Raw genomic sequence first — 22408 nt, 5'->3', positions numbered from 1 at the left:
TTTTCCAACAAATCCAAAATCAATCATGAGACAAAGTCATCAGAAAAATCAATTTTTAGATGAATTAAAAAAAGAATTTGAAGCTGTAGATGTTTTTAAAGCAGGTGAAATTACATTTGATCAATGGAAAAACTCAAATTTTATTAATATAATCTGTAATGGACAATTATCACAAGATGAATTTGAAAAATATTTTGATAAAATTGATGCCAATTGTAATGGCTATATTAGTTGGGATGAACTTGTTGATTATCTTATGCGAGAATTCACCACTAATAAAATCTCCAAAAGTAATGCAGCTAAGTTCATCAAGAAAGTACCTACTGCGCCGATTCTTAAATCCCAATGTCACCATGAAATGATTCAACAAATTTATATTCATAATCAAATTGATCAATACATCACACTTAGTAGTGATTCTATTCGTTTTTGGAGTAGTACAGATCTTTCGTTTAAACGATGTATCACTAAGCCTGGTTTCTTTTCTCATTTAATCATGATTCCCTCATTTAATGTTCTTACTGTCACAACCTCAAATCGACGTCTTTTATTTTATGATTATGACACACTTTCTAAATTACCAATAAGTATTAGTGCATCACCATCTTCCAATAAAATCCGGAAAATGAGTTGTGATGATGCGCAAATCTACTTAAAGTCCATTAAGTCCCCCCAAATGCCACTTTTCAACATCCCTACTTCACTCTGTTTGTATGAAAACGATACGACACTTAAACGGTCGATTTTCTTTGTTGGTGATGAGCATGGTTTATTAGAAGTATATAGCTTAATAGCACCACGCCGACGTAGTGGCACAGATTATCAAATCCAACGCTTAACCCGAGAAACGATACATACATCACGCATCACACAAATCAGTTATATTTCTACGATTAATTGTTATATTTCGTCATCATATGATCGAGCCATCAAGATCTGGATGTATTACCCACAAACCAACAACTTTACTACATTTCAAGTAATCAATAATAAATCTCCAATTTTGGGATTTCAATTCTCCATCACACAGAACAACTTAATCACTTACGGTGTCTCACGTAATGCATATGTATGGACGTTATCCCCACTCAAAAAGATCTTTAAACTTGGCGGCCATTTTAATCAAATCCAAAACATAACAAATTTTATTACGACAATTGGCGAACATTATATCATTACAATGTCCATTAAGAAAGAGTTCCGCTTATGGGACATCATTAATTATCGGATGATTCGAGAATGGAATGATGAAACAATACTTCGTCCAGAAGATTATTATAGTTCAATTGGATTCGATGAACGTAATCATTGTTTAATTACATGTTGTTCATATCCTATTAAATGGGCGGAAGATATCAATGCATTAAATGAAAGTTTAGAACATGTTTCACATAGTTATCAAATCATTGGGTTATATTATACGAAAGAATTCCAAGAAATCGTTTCAATTGATAAAATTTGTACATTTAAAATTTGGAATATGTTTAAAGGTAATAATATAACCACGTTCTTAAATGATAATAATAATGTTATTACTGCAGCAACAATAGATATAACTGGAAGAAGAGTAATTACTTGTTCTTTAAAGAATAAAATTTATTTGTGGAATTATAATAGTGGAAATATAATATCAGAAGTGAAATTGTCCCCTTTAAATAACGCAATTGTTAATATTTTGATGTTTATAGCTATAGGTTTGAACTCTTTCTTAATTAGAATAGATAGAGATAAGTTAATTTGCGCTTACTTGGAATCTGAAAAAGGTCAATTTGATCTTTTTAGACAATTTAAAGGTCATAAACATGATATAATATCTTTAACGAATTATAATAATGGTATAGTTTCCGGTGATATAAATGGGGAAATTTTCGTATGGTCATTAGAAACTAATTTCCAACAAGCTAATTTAAAATTGGAAAATTCGATAGAATGTTTGGCTTGCTTTAAGTCATTCATTTTGGTTGGTGATTCATTAGGGTTTATGTACATTTTGTTGCTTCCGAAGTTGGAAATTTTGGAAAAATTTGATGCGCATTCGATACGTGTAAAGCACTCAATGTCAGTGATTACCGTTGACGATAATAACGGTTTGGTTTATACCGCTGATACACTTGGATATGTTAAATGTTGGGAAATAATTGAGGGTGATTATGAAATAAAGCTGAAAGAAAAGTTTATGATAAGATGTAGTAATGATGAAATAACTTCAATTATTATTATTGGAAATGGAAAATTTATTGCTACATGTGGTGTTGATATGTGTATAAGAATATGGAAAGTGGATACATTTGATTACGTCGGATTTTTTCATGATGAAAGCAATTGGGATTTGGATAATCCTTCAACATATGTTGGAAAATCACCTTTTAAAAAAGACCCTAAACACTTTACTGAGGTTGTGGAGGAAATCCCGGCTATAACTGGAAATCAAAAAGATGAAGTTAAAGATGATAATTTTGATGATGAAAAAATTGAAAGAAATAATGAAGAAGACGAAATGGAAGAGTTCAAAATTACAAAAGATTTTGATTTGGCATACGTCAAAAAGTCAATTGATAATTACATATTAGAAAACGAATCAAGACAAAACAAAAACGCTGAATTGCAAAAAATTTTGTTAAGTCCAAAGCCAACAAAAAAGAAAGTAATACACGCTAAAGAGCTCGAGTTCTCACAGAGGCCAATTCATTTGGTCGATTCAATATCATCTATGATCGAGCAGGATAACAAGGCAACAATGGTTAGCACGCCAAGGAGACCAGTGCTGAGGATTCCAATGTCACATAGAGTAAATGAGAGGACTCCAATTTCATCAAATAGGAGAAAAGTCAAAAGACCAAGATCATCATATTTTAATTCTTTGTAAATTAATCATGGATTGATTTTTTTTTAATTGTTTAAAATTGTTTTTTGAAGTAAAAAAAAAAAAATTATTATAATTTGGAAATAATTTTCACTTTATCAAACATTTCAATGTTGCTATTGATGGGCTTAGATTTTAAACATATATTAAAGTAAAAGCTTGGGGAGAAGAGACAGTTCGAAATATTTAATGCTAGCCAATTTTATTCGCCATTTTTATTTCTTTTCAAATTATTTGGCAAATTACATTATACCATGGACGATGGAAATGAATTACCACAGCAACAACATTTTGCAGTAATAAAATCAGGAGAGAACTTCACATTGCCATCATCCAATGGACATGTAAGAATTGAAAGATTTTCATTACTTGAAGATATGGAATCTGAAATTGGTAAAAGATTGGTTGTCATGGCAAACACTACAAGTAAAGCAGTAGATGGCAGAGACGTTAATGTTGATATAGCTGTTTCTTCATTCATCATTGGAAAAGATTATGATCAATCATGTGATATTATCTTATCACCTTCAGATTTATGTATTTTACATACAATTGGGCCAAATATTCCTGTCCAAGTTCAATACACTTTATATTCGAATCCACAATAATATATTTTTCGTTGATAAATACCTATTTTTATTGATCTGTAATCTTTGTTTGATCTCCGAATTTGGATATAAGTGTTTTTCCTTGTGCTTGATTGACACTATTGCTTGATTCTTGAAATCCGCTGAATCTGTTTTGCATCTGTTTGGACAAAAATGCTGCTTCTTCATCAGACAATGGTTCATTTAATGACTTAAGAGCCGTTAATATTTCCATTGCTTTTTCTTCGTATTGAGCTACTGTTATTGATTTGAGGTGCATCTTCTCTTTAAGCTTTGCAAGGCTTGCTCGAAGTTCCTCTGTTTGGCGAGCACTGAACATTCTGATAATATCAGGAGTTTTGAATGCTTCATTGATTGCAGCAATTGTTGCAAGTCTAAGTGCACCTAGTTGATCAACTAATGTCATATCACCTGAAATCATTTTATCAAGGTTGATGCGAAACTCATTAAGTTCTTCCATTGTCTCTGTTCGTGTTTCACGAATTTCTTCTTCTGTAAGTTCATCCTTAAGTTCATCTAAATCTTTGAGTTGACAAAGAAGGCGTTGTAATTGTCTTTCAACCATTTCCTTTAGAAGAGCATTTTCATTGCTGATTTTTTTGGACATTTTGTAGTTGAAGATGTTGTCACTTTTTTGTAATTGTTATTCAAATTCATTTCTATAACAAATATGATTTTGGAATGAATAAGTTTTTTGTTCATGTTTTATAAATCCTAAAATAAAATTTGATAATTTTTGGTGATTTATAAAAACTCTTTCCAAAAGTTTTCTATAAAACGCAATCTTTTAACTTAAACCGTAGAGATTGCTGCTGAATAAAAGTTGCAAAAATTGAATGCGATACAAAACGAAAACATTATTATATTATTATCTTCAACATGAAATAAACCTTGTTATAAAGCAAAGTACTAAGAATTTTCAGAGAAATCAATTTTTCTTCTCAAAACTTGATGTTCTTAACAATCTTAACTATTTCTTCACATTTTTTCAGTGTGACGAAAACTAAAAAATTTGATTATCTTAACCGTTGTTGATTTTCAACATTTTTATGGTTTGTTCGCCAGGTTATGTTGAATGGATATATATTGTATTTAGAGAATGCGTAGTAACTGTTCGAGAGAAATGGAGTTTTTATATTGGATTGGTATCCTCAATGATTTGGGTTATTTGTTCTTCTCCTCAAATAATACAAAATTTCAAAATTAAACGTGTTAAAGGTATTTCTCCTTGGTTTTTCTCATTAATCTTAACTGGAGATATTACGAGTTTAATAGGGTCAATATATACAGCACCTTTAATAACTCAAGTGTTGACAAACATTATATACACGATTCTTGATGGAATTCTATTTTTACAATATCTTTATTATAATCATTTCCTTGTTAAATTTTGTGGTAAAGAAGAAAAAGAAGATTCAAGTGGTATTAGTTTAGATGATAATAGTTTTGCTAAAGAACAGGAAAATGAACCTTTACATAAAATTGAAACAACAGAAGAAAACTTTTCTGAAAATCTCTCAAGCGATTTCACTACATCTATTAGTGATTTAACAAGTAACACAAGTGATGGTAGTGGTTTATTTTATAGCTCTTCTGCAAGTTCATCACTCACAGGAGGACTTGCATTGTTATCCAAGCAATCATCTTCAATAAATTGGGCAAAACCTTATCAAGGAAATTTACTGATTGGCTCAATATTTAGTTGGATAGGCTCAAGTATTTACATAGGATCTCGTATTCCACAGGTTGTAAAAAATGTTAAAGAAAAATCAGGAAGTGATTTAAATATCTTTTATGTGATGTTAAGCATAATGGGAAATTTAACATACTTTAGTTCTTTACTTATTAAAAGCACTGAGTTAGATTATATATGGAGACAAGCACCATATATTACAGGAGCTATTGGACCGATGTCTTTTGATTTTATATTACTTATACAGAAGTATATCTATCGTAAAAATGGAAACAAATTTTAATAAAGTTCAAAGGTTCTTAAAATCATTTTCTAAATATGATAAGAACCTTTAATCTTTCAACATAAATAAACCAAAACTTTAATATTAAAATGAATAAAATTTTAAATATTTTTTCGTTAAGCACATAAATTTATGTCAAAATGGAAGAATAAAATACTTATTTTAGATAAATAATAAAAAAGATTAAAATAAATTGCAAAGAAACATCGTTTTACTTAAATAATGATAGTTAATTCTTCAAAAAACATCCTTAAAAACTGGAATTTAAACATTTTAACGGGAAACGTATTCATTTGGCATCAAATACCACTCTATGAATATGAAATCAAAAAATTTTCTGGATAAAACATCAACTTTTATCTCATAAAACCGATGATGAACCACATTGCCCTCAATTTTTTTTGAATTGAAAAGTTGTGTTTTTTTGAATTAAATTTGATTTTTCAAAACTTCTTTCATTTAATATCAAAATTAAAATTTCTAATTATAGTCTCTACATAGAAATTTAATTCTTAAATATAAAATGCATTTAATATCATTTTCTTCAAAAATATGTCGAGGTTCTCATCATAAGAATTATTCATGAAGATTTTTTTGTTTGAAATCCAATAAAAGTTTTGTAAGGAATTGAAAAATGCAAGTAAACTATTTAAAAAGTCAAAAGTGAACCACGATGAGCATAATAAACACAACCGTTGAGACGAAATATACCCATTCAATTTTGTTAAATGACTTTCTGAAAAAGGAAAGAATTGAATGCATAGAAAATCACTTCGAATCATGACTTTCTTTTTCCAGCCACAGCAGATTCCCCTCAACCAGTTTGCTATTGCACCACCCATAACAATGCCACAGGTCAAAAAGACCATACCCATGGCCGAATTATCGATTGGTCTTCCGAAGCAACAATACAAATCAATGAAAGTCATACCTGTTCCATTTGATCCTCGGATGTGCAACAACGGACGATTTGATAGCTTAAACGAAGCCATGGTCTTCATTGCTAATCATTGCATGTTTCATCATCAAAGCTTCACAAAACAACTCGCAAGGATGTATCTCCCATTCTGCCGAATATTAAACTTTGTTTACGGCGGATACATTGTGCCAAGCCTCTCATCCAAAAGAGATTTCGATGCATCTTTTTCATATGCCCAAAAGAAGTTGAATTTCTCTGGGCGCTAAAACTTCCATAAAATGTTTACAACCGACAGTTCTTGTTTTGAATGCATTCAAATATGAAAACAAAAATTTTGTGAGTTTAAATAATAATACGATGTTCTTATTGCATATAAAATAATAATAATGAAAAGATATCACAATTTTAGCAATAAAACATGCTATTGTTTAGATGAGACGGGGTATTTGCATTTTATATTCAAATGTCATATAATCCACTCAAAATTGAATTATGATATAAAAAAATTTGTGTTGAAACACCCTTGAAAACCGTATAATTTCAATATTTTATATTTTCTAGGCAAAATCTTGCTGGGCTCTTTGTGCAAGAGCGGAAGAGATTTTATTTACAAAGAGATTTGATAAATTTGTTACTCGTTTTTATAAAAACTTCTGCTAACTCAAAAAATTTGTTCAAACAAACTGCTTCATATAGCAAAAGGCTTTGGCAATTCTTCAGCTTAAGAAGGCGGATCTGAGCGGATGGAAGGTTAACAAAATTCAAGGGTTTACGTTCCACAATTGAATGGATTGAAAAAGCTATTTCTGGTCCTTCCATTCAAATTTCTTCAGCGGTACCGCAGAATTCAAAGCACAACTTTTGAGATAAACGTCTTTTTTGGAATGGATGATTACCTTACAATAGGAATTATCAGAGATAAAAAATGAATTTTTCCAGCATATTCCTCTACTAAACTATTCCTTGGTAATGTCTTCTATTAAAGGATGTCTTAAAATGTTGATATATAAAATAAATTTTTTCATGAAAAAATTTATTTGATATCAAATGAAAACAAATACTTAGTAACCTTTTGGGAAAGCAAGCCATCTATAACTCAATTATATTAAAAAGAAGAAAGAAGTATGTTTTTTTAATTGTTCATTTTCAGAAATTTTGTTCCAATATTAAAATGATTACCTTTGTTTTTAGTAGAAAAATTTAAGAGTTCTTACGTTATTTGGAACAAATTAGAAAAAAAAAAGAAGAAATTAAAACAAAACTATTGAGAAAAAAATAAAATATTTAGCACAGTTCTTTCCATTGAGCTGGCGAAGAGAGAGCATGCTTATTTTGACTATTTTTGCAATATTCATTTGATTACCCTGAATATATTTCAAAATCGATTTTTTTTAAATCGGCCATATATATAATCGTGATGAATATTCCTTGTTGTTTGGTTCAATTTTTAAATCAACAAAGTGTGTGTGTAACAACGAAAAAAAAAATTCTAAAAAAAGAATTTCACATCACATTTCCTTGGTCAAAGAAAAATGTTTGTTCCTCTTCCTGATGAATTAAAGGAAGACGAAGGACCAACATCAATTAAATTTGAAACAGAAGGTGACAATGTTTTACATTATGTTGCTCTTCCAAACGGTCAAGCATCAATCGAAAATGTTCCTTTTCCCGAGGAACCACTTCTTCAATATGAATTCGAGTTAGATCAATTCCAAAAAATCTCAATTGCATGTATTCACAACAGCGAATCAGTTTTAGTATCAGCACACACATCTGCAGGAAAAACGGCAATTGCTTTTTATGCAGTTAAAGCTGCTCTTACAAAAGGCGCGCGCGTTGTTTATACATCACCAATCAAAGCACTTTCAAATCAAAAATACCGTGAATTAAAAGATGAATTTGATGACGTTGGACTTATTACAGGTGATATAACAATCAATCCAAGTGCATCATGTCTTGTAATGACCACAGAAATTCTTCGTATGATGCTTTACAGAGGTGATTCATTAATTCATGAGTTATATTGGGTAATATATGATGAAATTCATTACATGAAAGATGTTGAACGTGGTGTTGTTTGGGAGGAGTCCATTGTTTTACTTCCTGATGAGGTCAGATTTGTATTTTTATCAGCGACAATACCTAATTCTCGAGAATTTAGTGAATGGATTGCTAAAATACATCATCAACCATGTCATGTTGTTTATACTGAGTATCGCCCTGTTCCATTAAATTATTATTTAGCCCCACGTGGTGGTGATCTTTATAAAGTTCGAGAAGGCGATGGTCCTGTTGATAAAGGATCTCTTCAAGCTGCCTTTGCAATGGTTCCTACAGTTCAAATTTCTCAGCCTAAGCGTCTCTTTCATGGCATTTCTGTTCAGATGATGGTATCGGCGATGAAATCCAAGCAAAAAAGTGACAAGAATGCCAACTATCGTTTAACGTGCGAAGTAGCAGATTCATTAGTTAACAAAAACTTAGATCCGATTCTTGTTTTTGCATTTTCACGCAAAGAATGTGATGAATTACCATACTCATTAGAAAACACGTCATATATTTCTGAAGAAGACTCACAAAAAGTCGAACAATTAGCTGAAGTAGCCATCGAAAAGTTATCTGAATCAGACAAAAAATTACCGCAAATCGACAAACTTAAATCATTAGTTGTTCGAGGGATTGGTATTCATCATGGCGGACTAATTCCACTTATGAAAGAATTTGTTGAATTATTATTTCAACATGGACTTATTCGTATATTATTTGCTACAGAAACATTTGCAATGGGATTAAATATGCCTGCGCGTACAGTTATCTTTCATTCATTATATAAATTCGATGGACAACAACGACGAATATTATCCGGAGGAGAATTTATCCAAATGAGTGGTAGAGCAGGACGACGAAATAATGATACATTTGGATCAGTCGTAATAGTTATTAATGATACAAATGATGAAACAGAAACATTACAATTATTAGAATCACCATCACAACCATTAAATAGTGAATATCATATAACATATCATATGTTATTATCATTATTATGTTCAAGTCAAATAAAGCCTGAAGATTTAATGCGGAAATCATTTCATCAATTTCAAATGGAACGACAAATACCAATTTTAAACAATGAATTAGAGAAATATAATAATATAATAACAGAATTTGAGATACCAAATGAAGCTAAAATTAGAATGAGAGTTGAAATAGATGAACAACTTGAACATTTTAATAATGAATTACATAACTTAATATATAATCCTGAAAACATTGGAACATTTATAACTAAAGGTCGAATTGTACAAGTAGCTAATGGTTGGGGTTGGGGTATAGTAGTAGCAACAACAAACAAGAAAACTAATGAAGCATTGATAGCATTAAAAGGTCAAGAGACTATAACAAAGACATTAATACCAATCCAAACTAATGAAGGTGCTTCAGCTTATATCTTTTCTGTTGATTTTAATGATATCATTGGTATTAGTGAAGAATCAATTGATTTTAATAATGATCAACTTTCAGGAACAACAATTAATCGAATGTTTAATAGTTTAGATAAGATTATATCAAAAGGAATTAAAATATTAAACGAAAGAGATCTTATCACCAAGAATAAAGATACATATGATTCATACATCGAAAAAATTGGAAATTTAAGAAAACTTTCCGAACAATTTGTTGATATTACAATTTTCGATATAAATAAATATAAAGAGAAACGAGAAATTCAACAAAAGATTAAAGATTTAAGACAAAGAATCCAAATATTAAACGCCGCTGTTATGCAAGAAGACTTAAAATCGATGCAAAACGTATTAGAAAAACTTGGATTTGTTGATAATGAAAAATTGATCACTAATAAAGGTAGAGTTGCCTCAATAATATCAGCTGGTGATGAATTAGTGATAACAGAAATGTTATTCGATGGAATATTAAAGCATTTGACACCACAACAAATCGCTTCATTGCTTTGTATATTCGCATGTGATAGTGGATCTAAAGAAGAGGCGGAAATACCAGAAGATTTAAGCGAACAATGGGAACAAACAAAAGAAATCGTAAAGAGAATTGTCGAAATAAGTAGAGAAAGTGGTATTAATACGAATTTCGATGATTACATGAAAAATATAGACCCAACGTTTATGCTGCTGACGTACAATTGGGCAGGCGGCGCTGAGTTCGCACAGCTGATGGAGGATAACCCGCAGTTCTTCGAAGGAGCAGTGATTCGGTCAATGAAAAGAACAGAGGAAATATTGAGGCAAACAGCAAGGGCTGCAAACCAAATGGGTGACTCGGATTTGGAGCTGATGATAATGCAGGCAATCAAGTTGATTAAGCGCGACATAATTTTCGCTGCAAGTTTGTACTTATAAAATAGATTTTTATTTGAATTGTTTTCGCCAGGTGAAAATGTTTTCAAATTTGAATTTGTTCGCGAAACACGTTAAGGCCTAAACGTTCATCAAAATTGTGGTCGATGACGATAGTTATGAAAACGCGCATCATATTACACATAATTACATCATAAATTGAAGGGATTGGACAGGCAGTTTAATGGTTATGAAAATGTAAAAGTGAATCATTTCCTAAAAAGTGCTATTTTTTCATCAGATTTTATGAATTCGGTTTTGAGTAACCTAACAAAGTTAACCCTTTTAGTATCATTGATAAATTTACATATAGAACATGATTTCTTTCTTTTATTCTTAGTACACCAAAAGCTGCAATTTTATTGAAAAACGCAATATTTAAATCAAGTATAAAAAAAATTGACCCTTTTTTTCTTCTTTATTTTCAAATATGATTATGATGATGATTTGGTTGAAATGATATCAAAGTTTTATTGAGATTCTTCTGCTGAGTTTTGAGAAAAAGTTGTTAGAATATGCATGCATTACAAATTTTCTTTCACCGACGATTAATGACCATCCAGAAAGTTTATAACCGTACAATATTTGAATGATAAATCGCGGGTTTTAAACCGTCGTGCAAAATACTACTTTTTCTCGAAATTCAGCGAAAGAAATCTTTAAATATCTCAAATTAATTAAATTTAGTATATATAAATGCTTATATAAAATTTTTAAGAGAAAAAGAAGGGTGAGTCTTGATGATCTTTTGTCATGTAAATTTTCATAATAAATGTACTTTCTCTCGAAATCAATATTTTGAAATAAACCTGATAGTATACTTAGCAATGTTATTGTGCATATTAATATGTATAAATAATCAAAAAATTATGAATTAATTTTTCCATCAAATTTCGAAATATTCAATTTATACAAATAAAAGTTATATACTCAAATAACCCGAATCTAGCCAAATAATTTTCACTATCAAATTTTATTTATATTTTAAGTGTATATGCTTGAAAAAGTAATTACAAATTTTCTGAAGGGACATCTATCGTTACCTCCTAAAAAATAAAACTATAACACAGAGATGAAAAGAAGGAGGTTGATCATCTAATCACATATTTTTACTATAGTAATATTATAATATTTTATTTTGTTTTGCAAAATAAACATCATGTTTTAGTATATAAATTTTTATAGATATTTTTTTGATCATGAATTTTCCTGTTGACAAACTCTTGTTAACTATCAAGAAAATTGAAAATAATTAAGACCATTAATGAATACTAATAGCAAACGAAAAAATTAACTTTTTATCAATGAAGAAATATGGATTCAAAAAGTCCTATGAAGTGGAGGTGGATGCATACAATTTTTTTCATTTTTCAAGTAAAATTGTAAGCTTTCATACATCAAGCTGACCATGGTCTATACTAAAAAAAACTTTTTATTTTATACTTTGTTTGATTGATGAACGCTCATCATTTTAGGAAAACAACAAGAAAATTATGATAAACTTTTGCATAATGATTTTAAACTTCATAAATATGTTAAAAAATGCGTTAATTAGATACAATGAATTAACGATATATTTGTTATTTTCATAATAATTTACTTTTTGTTCAAACTTAAGTTATCACAGATAAAAGCAGAACTACTCAAGACGCACACTTATTTGAAATTGAATATCTTTCTTTTGATTTTTAAAAAAATATTGCATTTTTACCATAATATCTCTAAATTTCCAATTTTTTCTTTAATATAATTTATCATTTACTTTTAGTGTTTATGATTTGGATAAATTGGATTTACGATAATAATCATATAATAGAAGAAATATAAAATTTGCTAAATAACATAAAAGTTTGGATTGATGAAATTAATAAACAAATTAAAATATTTTGTTCTTAAAATATGTTTATTTATATCTGATTTATAAATTTTTCTTCTTTGAAATCGTCTGCAAATGGATCTTCTTCAATATTTGAATTATTAATACCAACTGAAAATGTATTATCGATTTCATTAATTTTATTATTATTTTCATCTGAAATATTCATTTCTTCTTCATTTTGTTTTCGCTTCTTATTTTGATATTTAATCATAAATATTACGATTCCGACAATTATCAAAACTATCACAACAGCACCGCATATAATACCAATTAACAATTCATTTGAGATCGATTTATCTTTTGGTGCATCATCATAATCAGTGACAACTAATGTATAAAAGTCAGAATAATAACTATAATAAGACGAATAATATATAACAGTGTAATCGTAATAAATGACATTTGTCGATATATAACTATAAGTGGATTCAAATGTTAACAATGAAATTGTATTTATGTATTTACTATAAAATGTAATCGAAAGTGTAATAGATAATGACTGAGTTAAAGTGAACGAATGTGTTAAAGATAAAGTTGCATCAGATGGAAGTGATTCAGTGAATGTATTCAATTTTGTAAATGTATTTGAGTTAGTGAATGTGCGTGTTGGCGGGAGACATTCGTCAAGTGTTGTTCCCTTAGTAACATTCATATTTCCAAATGTTTCATTTTGATATGTTTCTATTGTCATAACTGTTGTCGCGTTGATGTTGACAAATGCATCATTTTGTATTTCTGGTGAAATTTCTCCATTAAAATGAATACATTGAAGTGATGTACAATTAACAAATGCACATGAATTAATATATTGAACATTTTCATCAATAAAAATTCTTTCTAAATTATTACAACTTGCAAAAGCATAATTCATAATAGAAATGACTGAATTAGGAATTGTAAATGTTTTACTTTTCATATTCGGATAACTAATAATTTGTGTAATTTCTTTATCATATAAAACGCCATCATTTTCATAATTCGAATATCCAATATTTTCTTCTGAAACATTAATAAATTGAAGTTTCGTACATTCTAAAAATGCATTCCCAATTGAAGTAACAGAACTTGGTATATAAATATTCACAAGGTTTGTACATCCTCTGAATGCATCTGATCCAATATTTCGGACGCCTACAGCTAAAGTTATTGTTTCAAGTCCTGTACATTTATAAAATGCATTATCACCAATGCTATTACAACGGATTGTAATATTATTTAATGAAATACATTCTGCAAATGCACCACCTCCAATTCCACTCATTAATTTATCTGGAAATTGGACATATTCTAATTTTGTACATGATGCAAATGCTCTATTACCGATATTTCCGACTGTTTCTCCAATTATTACTGTTGTTAATAAAGGCCATTCTCTGAATGCATTACTTTCAATCTCGCCAACATCAATAATTATAACACGTTCTGTATCATTCTTGTAATCATTTGAATAATCAATGGAATCAGATATTGTGAGTGTTTTTGTCTCTTCGTTATATGATTGCTTTGTATTAACAAAAAATATAATCATTAAAATCAAAAATATTTTGAAATTTTGTTTATTTTTATCATAAATTAAATAACTTTTATAAAAATATTTAATAAATTGAAAAAGAATATTAAATATAATTAAAAATAAAATAATATATAAATTTTTAATTGTTGATTTAAATATGAAACAAAAGAAATTCCTCAATAAAATATAAAATATTTTGACTTTATTTATTATATAAATATCAAAATAAAATAGAATTTTCTTCAAAGAATAAATAAAGTGATTTTTAAATTTAGAAGAAGAAGTTAATTCGAAACATTTTTTAAAGATAGCAAATAAATTTGTAAACAAATGACTTAATAAATGATAATATTTATAACTTATTTTATGAATCTTTTCATATGAGAAAAATAAAATTTTGTTATTTGAATGATTTTTGTTATTATTGAACATATAATGAGGATATTCGTTATGGATCTGTTGATTTGCTGTTTCATTTTTGTTTTTGAAATTTATATATTTTATATTTTTATGAAAAATATTTTCATCATGAAATATGTTGGAAATATAGTCAATAAAACGAATGCTGAAAGTCATTAATAGATATATTTCATATTTTTTCATCAATTTGATGATTGGAATTGGAAGATATATTCTTGATTTTAACTCAAACAAAAAACCTTCAAATTTTCATCAAAAATGTATGAAATTGGTTGTTTTCCATCTGAAATTGAAATTGTCATCAAAAATTTGATCGATATGAGTCATAAACAATGATAAGTGAGATGATAATGTTCTCTTTTCATTTTCGCCTTTTACAGTCAAATTAAAATCTAATTCATTCAAAAATATTTTCACAGAAATTATCTTCATAAACAATGAACATTTTTTTTTTAAAATTCCTTATTGTTTTTTGATGACAGCTCCTTTCTTGTATCCAGCAGTATCTTGGAAGCGAATTATATGTCCAAACTAGTCGATTTATTCAAAAAGAAAAAACAAATATATTTTCTCGATAAATGAACAACAAAAAAATGATTTTTTCATTTAGATTTATAAGCTATTTGATTATTTTAACAAACGCTTATCATCCTTGGTATTCTTAAGCTATTCCAAGTTTTTCATAATGTTAATTTAAGTTTTATCAGTGTTTCATGCCTTTGCATTATCCACAGAAACAAGGCAACAACAATTAATTTACTTTTTTAAAACAAATACATTCCAATTTTAATATCATTTTGTAGAAGTTGTATTTGAATGCCTGTCTTCAAATAGTTGAATAGAGAAATTGTTTTGGTACAAAATGGCATTGAAATAAATTTAATATCTTAGAATTTCATAAAGTTGAAAGTAATTTGACACAAGGGGGCACAAACTTTAATCAGGAGGGGATGAATTCATCGGGAGTGCGATATACGATGATTTAGGTAGAATTAAAGTATGTTTAAAAAATTAATTGCATAAAGATATGAAAACAAATTTAATATAAGAAAAATAACAAAATTTAGATCCATTTATAAGCAGCTGTCATTGGTGAAAATGTAATAACAATTGGAGATTCTGCATTTTATTTTTTTTTCATCTGGTAATAAACGGTCGTTTTGTAAAAATATATTTTTCCTTTTTATTTCAGAAAATACATTAATTTCACAAAAAAATTTAAACTCATATATTAATAGAGAGTAATATATTTTGATAACTCAAAATAATTTAAAAAAAATCTTTCTGAGAATAACAAGTTGAAAGCTTGATTTCGAATTTATTATGAATTTATGTGTTCATGTTCACTTACAAGTAATATTAACAAAGAATAAAATGATTCATTTTCTTCCAGAAAAAAAAATCATATTCATTTCTTGGAGGAAGAGGTCCGCCTTTTTGAGGGTATAATTAAAAATATCTTTTCTCCAACTTACTTAATTCTGTGGCCTAATATTTGGAAATAGTTGGCTAATGGCATAAATATATTTCCTGAATGTTTTATTTTCAGTGAGAGAATAAAAATAATATTTATTTGAAATAAAAACATGTTTGCTGAAATTTATGAGGAGGATGAATTCATTATTTGAGATTTTGATCTTTGCGCATATCATGAATTTACCTATAAATAACTTGGCTTGGAAATTTTCCTATTAGTTACCTTGCTTTCTACCAATATATAAAATTCAGACATACTTTGTAACATTTTGACATTATAAACAGTAAAACTGATTTAAGCATTATAATGTTTAAAATATTCTTGAAACATTAGTTTCCATCAAATAGAAACTCAGAAACATATCCCAATGCGTTGTATGCTTGGTTATAGTCGATGACCTTCATTGTAGCAATTGATTTCAATATTTTCACAAAGTGTGGAAATGTCCATGCGGATCTCTTTAATTGTATCACAGAGCTATTAGAGAACCTTAAAGAAGGATCTTCAGTCAAAATTGCGGCCGAAACAGGAAGTGTCGTTGCAAAAACGGTTAAAGCGGCTTGACAGAGGTTAATAAACGGTCCCTTCTCTCTATCGGCAATTATTGATGCGATTGTAAATGCAATGTGAGGACTGACCTTATATTGGTAGTTGTTAACCCACATTATGAAGCATTGGATGGCAGCAGAAGCAATGTACTCATTTTCATCTTCAATTAATGATACAACAAATTTCATAACTTCCTCAGAAACTTGGTTTGGATCAGCAAATGAAAGAGCAAAAAGATGAACAAAGTGATAAGTTGTACGCCTTGAATCATCATCGCGTGATTCTTCATTTATAAATTCATTATCAATTAATCTTTTTTCACATTCAGCTAAGACTTCTTCAGATAGCTTAATGCTTTGAGCTGGTCGGCTGTGGAACCATACTATTTCTTTGACCTTTTCAGGTGGCGTTGAGCGAAGTATTAATTTAATTGTTGTTTCACTAAGCCAGATGAAGTTGTAAAACTTGGTAACACACTCTATGTCCGAGATAGTAAACCTTGGGTGACCAAGAAGCCAATCTTCAAACTTTGATTCTGGGATAATTTCCTTCATTTCATTACTTGCGATCATAAAATCAATAACAACAGAGACCGGAAACGTTGGGAGGATTGGTTTGATGAATGGCGCAAGCAGTGGATAAACTTCTTTCATATTGGAAACTGTTAATCTTTGAACTAATTTTGAGGACTCAATGTTTTGGGTTTCTGAGGCCATTTTAATCAAAGGGCACACAGCTTTGTAGTTCTTTTTTATCCATCCAACAAAGCGCATTGGATCAAATTCAAAGCAATTTGTTATGACCATTATAAGACGGAGATCAAGAATTGAAACATGAGAAAATAGATTATCAAGGAAATGGGACTCACTAAACAAAAGATTATAAGGATTTGTATCTGGGTTTTGTGGATCATAATTTTGCATAAATACACAAAGAAGATCAAGAATTGCGCATTGAGCATCAGTAAGTTCTGGCGTCTTACCCTTTAAACTATCTACGAATTTGGATGAGAGCTTTGATAAAATTAATTTTGTATATTCAGGAATAAATTCGATGAGCCGGGGAAGCAAAGAAACAAGGGCCTTGTCGCTCTCTTTTTGTATCTTGCCCATAAGGTCAGAGAGTTCCTTTTCCTTGGGGGTGCTAGGCTTCCAAAACCGAATCATTTTATTTCACCTCAAATGTCATGTTAAGTGAAATGAAATTTCTTTTCTTCTGGATTTCGCGTTCTTTTGAAGCAATCTTAATTTACGACTCAAAAAATATATTTATTATTTATGGAGATTTATGTTATCTGGTTTTATCTGAATTTATTAAGTAATTAACCCAGAATTTGTATTTTAAATTATTGCAGTTAAATCAATGAAAAAAGTGAATAAGCCGCTGACTTTTCATCGAATTTTTGTTCTTCAAGAAGCATTGTTGACATCCTGTTTACATATTTTCGTTAGAAAAAAACTAATGGTTGAATAATCATAGGTAAACGAAACTTTTTAATTTTGTTTCTGGTTAAGCTTTTGATTTTAATCCATATTTTGTACTCACATTTGTTAGAGGCTGTTAACAGACTTGGTTAACCAACGAGCCTTCTTATAAAATTTCTTTTAAATAAAATTTTTAATCTACCAGAAATAATTCTGATCATAACATATCTGAAATACTTCGTAACGCAATTACACACCCAAATACCCATATTTTGAACTATTAAAAAGTGATACTTTTTGTGGGAATGTCGATTCAATCAATCAAAACAACACGAAAGAACAATTTAACCTGTCAAATGTTCTTCTGGCAAAGGTCTTGATTCTGTGTACAAGACGATATGAGTCAAATTCAATCAACTACGAAAACAAAAACAAAAATATTTTATGATGTTAAGATATGTTTACCGATGCTTAAATTTTTCTTTGAGAATCACTAACAATTACTTGAACAAATTTAAACAACATTATAAATTGTTTAGGAGTTTCTCAAAATCGAAAAAATGATTTTCATTTATTACAGACAATGTTTTATTTAAAATTATATTTGTTCAATGAATTTATCTTCTTTAAAATCATCTGCAAAAGGATCTTCTTCAATATTTGATATAGATATTCCTGTTATGAATGTATTTGAATTTTGGTTATTATCACTTTGTTGTTCTGATATTTCGTTTTCAGCAATTTCTTCTTTTTTGTTTTTAATTCGAATCAATAATATAATAAGTAATGAAATTATTATTATAACAACAACAATAACGCAAACGATTATAATGATAATTTTCGTCTTATTATCATCTGTCTGGATTTCATTTCTATAAATAAATGTAAAGAAATTCGAATAATAATTGTAAAATGTCGAATAAATAATAACAGTGTAATCATAATAAATAAGTTCTGTTTCTATATAAATATACGACAAATTAATTGTAATTAGCGAAATTGTTTGCGTTTGTATTTCAAAATAAGTAAATGAATGCGTAATTGATAATGTAAAAGTTATTAAATATGAAAAAGATTTCGTTAAATAGCTTTGAATTGATTCGATAAATGCAATTGACCTTGAAAATGTATTACTTTGGCTAAATGTATTTGATACTGAATATGTATTACTTTGACCAAATGTATTAGAGCAAGAATATGCATCACTGCGACTGAATGTATGTGATGATGAAAATGAATTCGTTGGAATTGGATTGCAGTTCCCTTCGATAGAACCAGAAACAACAGGTAATCCTGCAAATGTATTGTCTTTATATGTTGGATATGTTATAACTGTTGTTGTAACATTAAGAAATGCATTTATTCCAATATCTGGTTCCGTCTCACCATAATAATAAATGCATTCAAGTGAATAACAATTACCAAATGCTGAATTCCCAATTTCTCTGATTCCATAGCCAAGTGTTAATATTCTTAAATTAGAACATGACGAAAATGCATAACCGCCAATCATTGTAACTGAATTTGGAATCGTAACGTTTTTGATTGATGAACAGATTGAAAATGCTGAACCGCCAATTGTTGAAACATTTTCTCCAAAAATAATATTTTCTAAACTTAAACATAACGAAAAATACAGAACCCCCCAATATCTGAGACTGATTTACCAAAATTAACTGAAATAACTGTTGTCCATCCTGAAAATGAATTACTTGGAATTGTATAAATTCCTTCACTAATAATTATAAATTTCGTGATATCTTTATATTGTTCAATATCATTAAAATCATTTGAATTTATTATTGTTAATGTTGAGTTGCCATCATAAAATATTTGAAAAGAATTCACGAAAAATATAACAAAAATTAAAACATTTTTATGTTTTTTCTTTTCGCTTGTTTTCAATACATATTTGGTCAAAAACAATTTCTGTGCGGTTACATGCCTTTTCTGAAAAAAATTGATATAAACCACTAATGTCATTGAAAAAACAGCGGTTAAATGAACAATGACATTGAATTTAAATGGTCGGTCTCCTTTGTCGTTTCGCATCAATGAAAAACCAAGAAATTTACACTGGATCAAAGAGATACACCCATAACATCTATTCAAAGTTTGTTTTGATATGCTGTTTTCAATAAGCATTCTGGCTATAAAAGATTTATTTTGATTAATTGAAAAAAATGAAACTGGGAATTTTATTTTGTCGTTAAAAACTTGAGGTATTATTGATGTACGCTTACTGTTAGTCAAGAAATTTGAAAATAAACATGTTTTAAAGAGAATATAATTATTGTTAAATATATCAAAATTTTTGTTCTTTACATCAGATATTGGACCTCCAACATTGTGTTTATGAGTTGGCCTTTCTTTGTTTTGGTTCTTTTTCATATTTGATATTTTTATAGTGGTAAAAAATGGATTTCCTGGTGCTGTATCGGCTCTAGAATGCTTTGTAATGTTCGAAATGAACAGTAAAAAAAGGATTTTCATGCTTCACGATCTGATAGTTGAAGGCCTTTACTAAATACACATCGGCCAATACAAAAGTTAAAAATCGCACGGTTAATCAATAAAAAATTCGTTGTTTTCTTGAAGTTTTTCAATTTAACCTAAATTTCCTTGTTTCAATATTTAAAAACACCCACAAAAGATGCTGAATTAAATGATTATAAGGTCACTTTTAAATAAGATAATGAATGAATGTGTTAGAGTTGATTTTGGTGATTAAAATGATATGTCTTTGTGACTGGTAAACATTTTTTAAAAAATGAAATTTCATAATTTTCAAGAGATATTGAATTTTAAATGTTAATTTACTTTGTTTGATATAAATTAAATGAATTAAACATTTCCTTGAATATAAATATATTTCATATGATATTCTATTCTATCAATGATGTTTCAAAATAGCTTGAATTTATAAAGTAAGTTTAATTAACTTTAAATATAATGATATATAATATAGTGTTTTTCATTTAAAGGATATATTTTTGATATAATGATTATCTAAATAAATGTAACTGAATGTTTACTATTTAATAACTTAGAAAGGTAATACTTATTTATATACTATAAAACTTTTTGTTATTGAAAACTTTTTTCTTCAATTTGATCTAACAAATTTTTCATCAAATCAATATTCTTTATCTTTTATCTTTGTTTTTATCATTGGTAATAATAACAAATTGTAAATCAATTTCCATTTCTCATTGCGAATCATTTCATACTTTTTTAAATATGTTAAAATATGTCAAATAAAAATAAATTTTATTTTACAGTCAAATCATAGCCAATTGTCTTCATCTTCTTTAACAATATCTTCAACTAAACTATTTACTTCCTCAATTTGTTTTGTGCTTGATGTCGTTGTGTCCTTAAATTGTAACTTTGAAATCGATTTTTCTTTTTTATTATTACTTTTTATTAAGAACGTAACAATTCCGACAATTATTAATATAAATGCAATTGATCCGCAAACAATTCCAATTAAAACATTAGTCGTAAGTCCATTTGTCTGTAAAATGTTCGTGTGAAACATTGTAATGAAATTTGAATAATAATTAAAATGCGTTGAATAAATAATAACTGTGTAATCATAATAAATAAACTTCGTTTCGATATAAGAAAATGTTGAATTAACTATAGATAATGAAAGTGATCTTGTTTGCGTCTCATAATATGTAAATAAATAAGTAATCGTTAATGTATATGTTAATGTATATGAATATGAAAATGTTAAATCGCTTTGAAATGATTCAGTAAATGTATTTGACTTAGTGAATGTATCACTGCGACTGAATGTATGTGATGATGAAAATGAATTCGTTGGAATTGGATTGCAGTTCCCTTCGATAGAACCAGAAACAACAGGTAATCCTGCAAATGTATTGTCTTTATATGTTGGATATGTTATAACTGTTGTTGTAACATTAAGAAATGCATTTATTCCAATATCTGGTTCCGTCTCACCATAATAATAAATGCATTCAAGTGAATAACAATTACCAAATGCTGAATTCCCAATTTCTCTGATTCCATAGCCAAGTGTTAATATTCTTAAATTAGAACATGACGAAAATGCATAACCGCCAATCATTGTAACTGAATTTGGAATCGTAACGTTTTTGATTGATGAACAGATTGAAAATGCTGAACCGCCAATTGTTGAAACATTTTCTCCAAAAATAATATTTTCTAAACTTAAACATAACGAAAATACAGAACCCCCAATATCTGAGACTGATTTACCAAAATTAACTGAAATAACTGTTGTCCATCCTGAAAATGAATTACTTGGAATTGTATAAATTCCTTCACTAATAATTATAAATTTCGTGATATCTTTATATTGTTCAATATCATTAAAATCATTTGAATTTATTATTGTTAATGTTGAATTAC

At 28.5% G+C, this 22408-nt stretch overlaps 4 protein-coding genes across 4 annotated transcripts; 2 read left to right on the top strand and 2 right to left on the bottom strand.

Annotated features, from left to right (window-relative positions):
* Nucleotides 1-3499: 3499 nt before the first annotated feature.
* Nucleotides 3500-4078, bottom strand: GO595_006166 (protein LZIC; the record flags this gene model as incomplete). The annotated part of the gene is made up of 1 exon (XM_067919489.1): nucleotides 3500-4078. The coding sequence occupies one exon, from the start codon at nucleotides 4076-4078 to the stop codon at nucleotides 3500-3502; it is 579 nt and encodes a 192-aa protein (XP_067773762.1).
* Nucleotides 4079-6203: 2125 nt separating this feature from the next.
* Nucleotides 6204-6632, top strand: GO595_006165 (uncharacterized protein; the record flags this gene model as incomplete). The annotated part of the gene is made up of 1 exon (XM_067919488.1): nucleotides 6204-6632. The coding sequence occupies one exon, from the start codon at nucleotides 6204-6206 to the stop codon at nucleotides 6630-6632; it is 429 nt and encodes a 142-aa protein (XP_067773761.1).
* Nucleotides 6633-7898: 1266 nt separating this feature from the next.
* GO595_006164 (Superkiller viralicidic activity 2-like 2) lies at nucleotides 7899-10745 on the top strand (the record flags this gene model as incomplete). The annotated part of the gene is made up of 1 exon (XM_067919487.1): nucleotides 7899-10745. The coding sequence occupies one exon, from the start codon at nucleotides 7899-7901 to the stop codon at nucleotides 10743-10745; it is 2847 nt and encodes a 948-aa protein (XP_067773760.1).
* A 5615-nt stretch (nucleotides 10746-16360) lies between these two features.
* GO595_006163 (uncharacterized protein) lies at nucleotides 16361-17746 on the bottom strand (the record flags this gene model as incomplete). Its single annotated transcript, XM_067919486.1, has 1 exon — nucleotides 16361-17746. The coding sequence occupies one exon, from the start codon at nucleotides 17744-17746 to the stop codon at nucleotides 16361-16363; it is 1386 nt and encodes a 461-aa protein (XP_067773759.1).
* Between the last annotated feature and the right edge of the window lie 4662 nt (nucleotides 17747-22408).

Source organism: Histomonas meleagridis, assembly GCF_020186115.1.
Source record: "Histomonas meleagridis strain 2922-C6/04-10x chromosome Unknown contig_40, whole genome shotgun sequence".
NCBI classification, from domain to species: domain Eukaryota; phylum Parabasalia; order Tritrichomonadida; family Dientamoebidae; genus Histomonas; species Histomonas meleagridis.
Note: the sequence above shows the minus strand (reverse complement) of the source record. Positions and strands in the feature narration are given on the sequence as shown.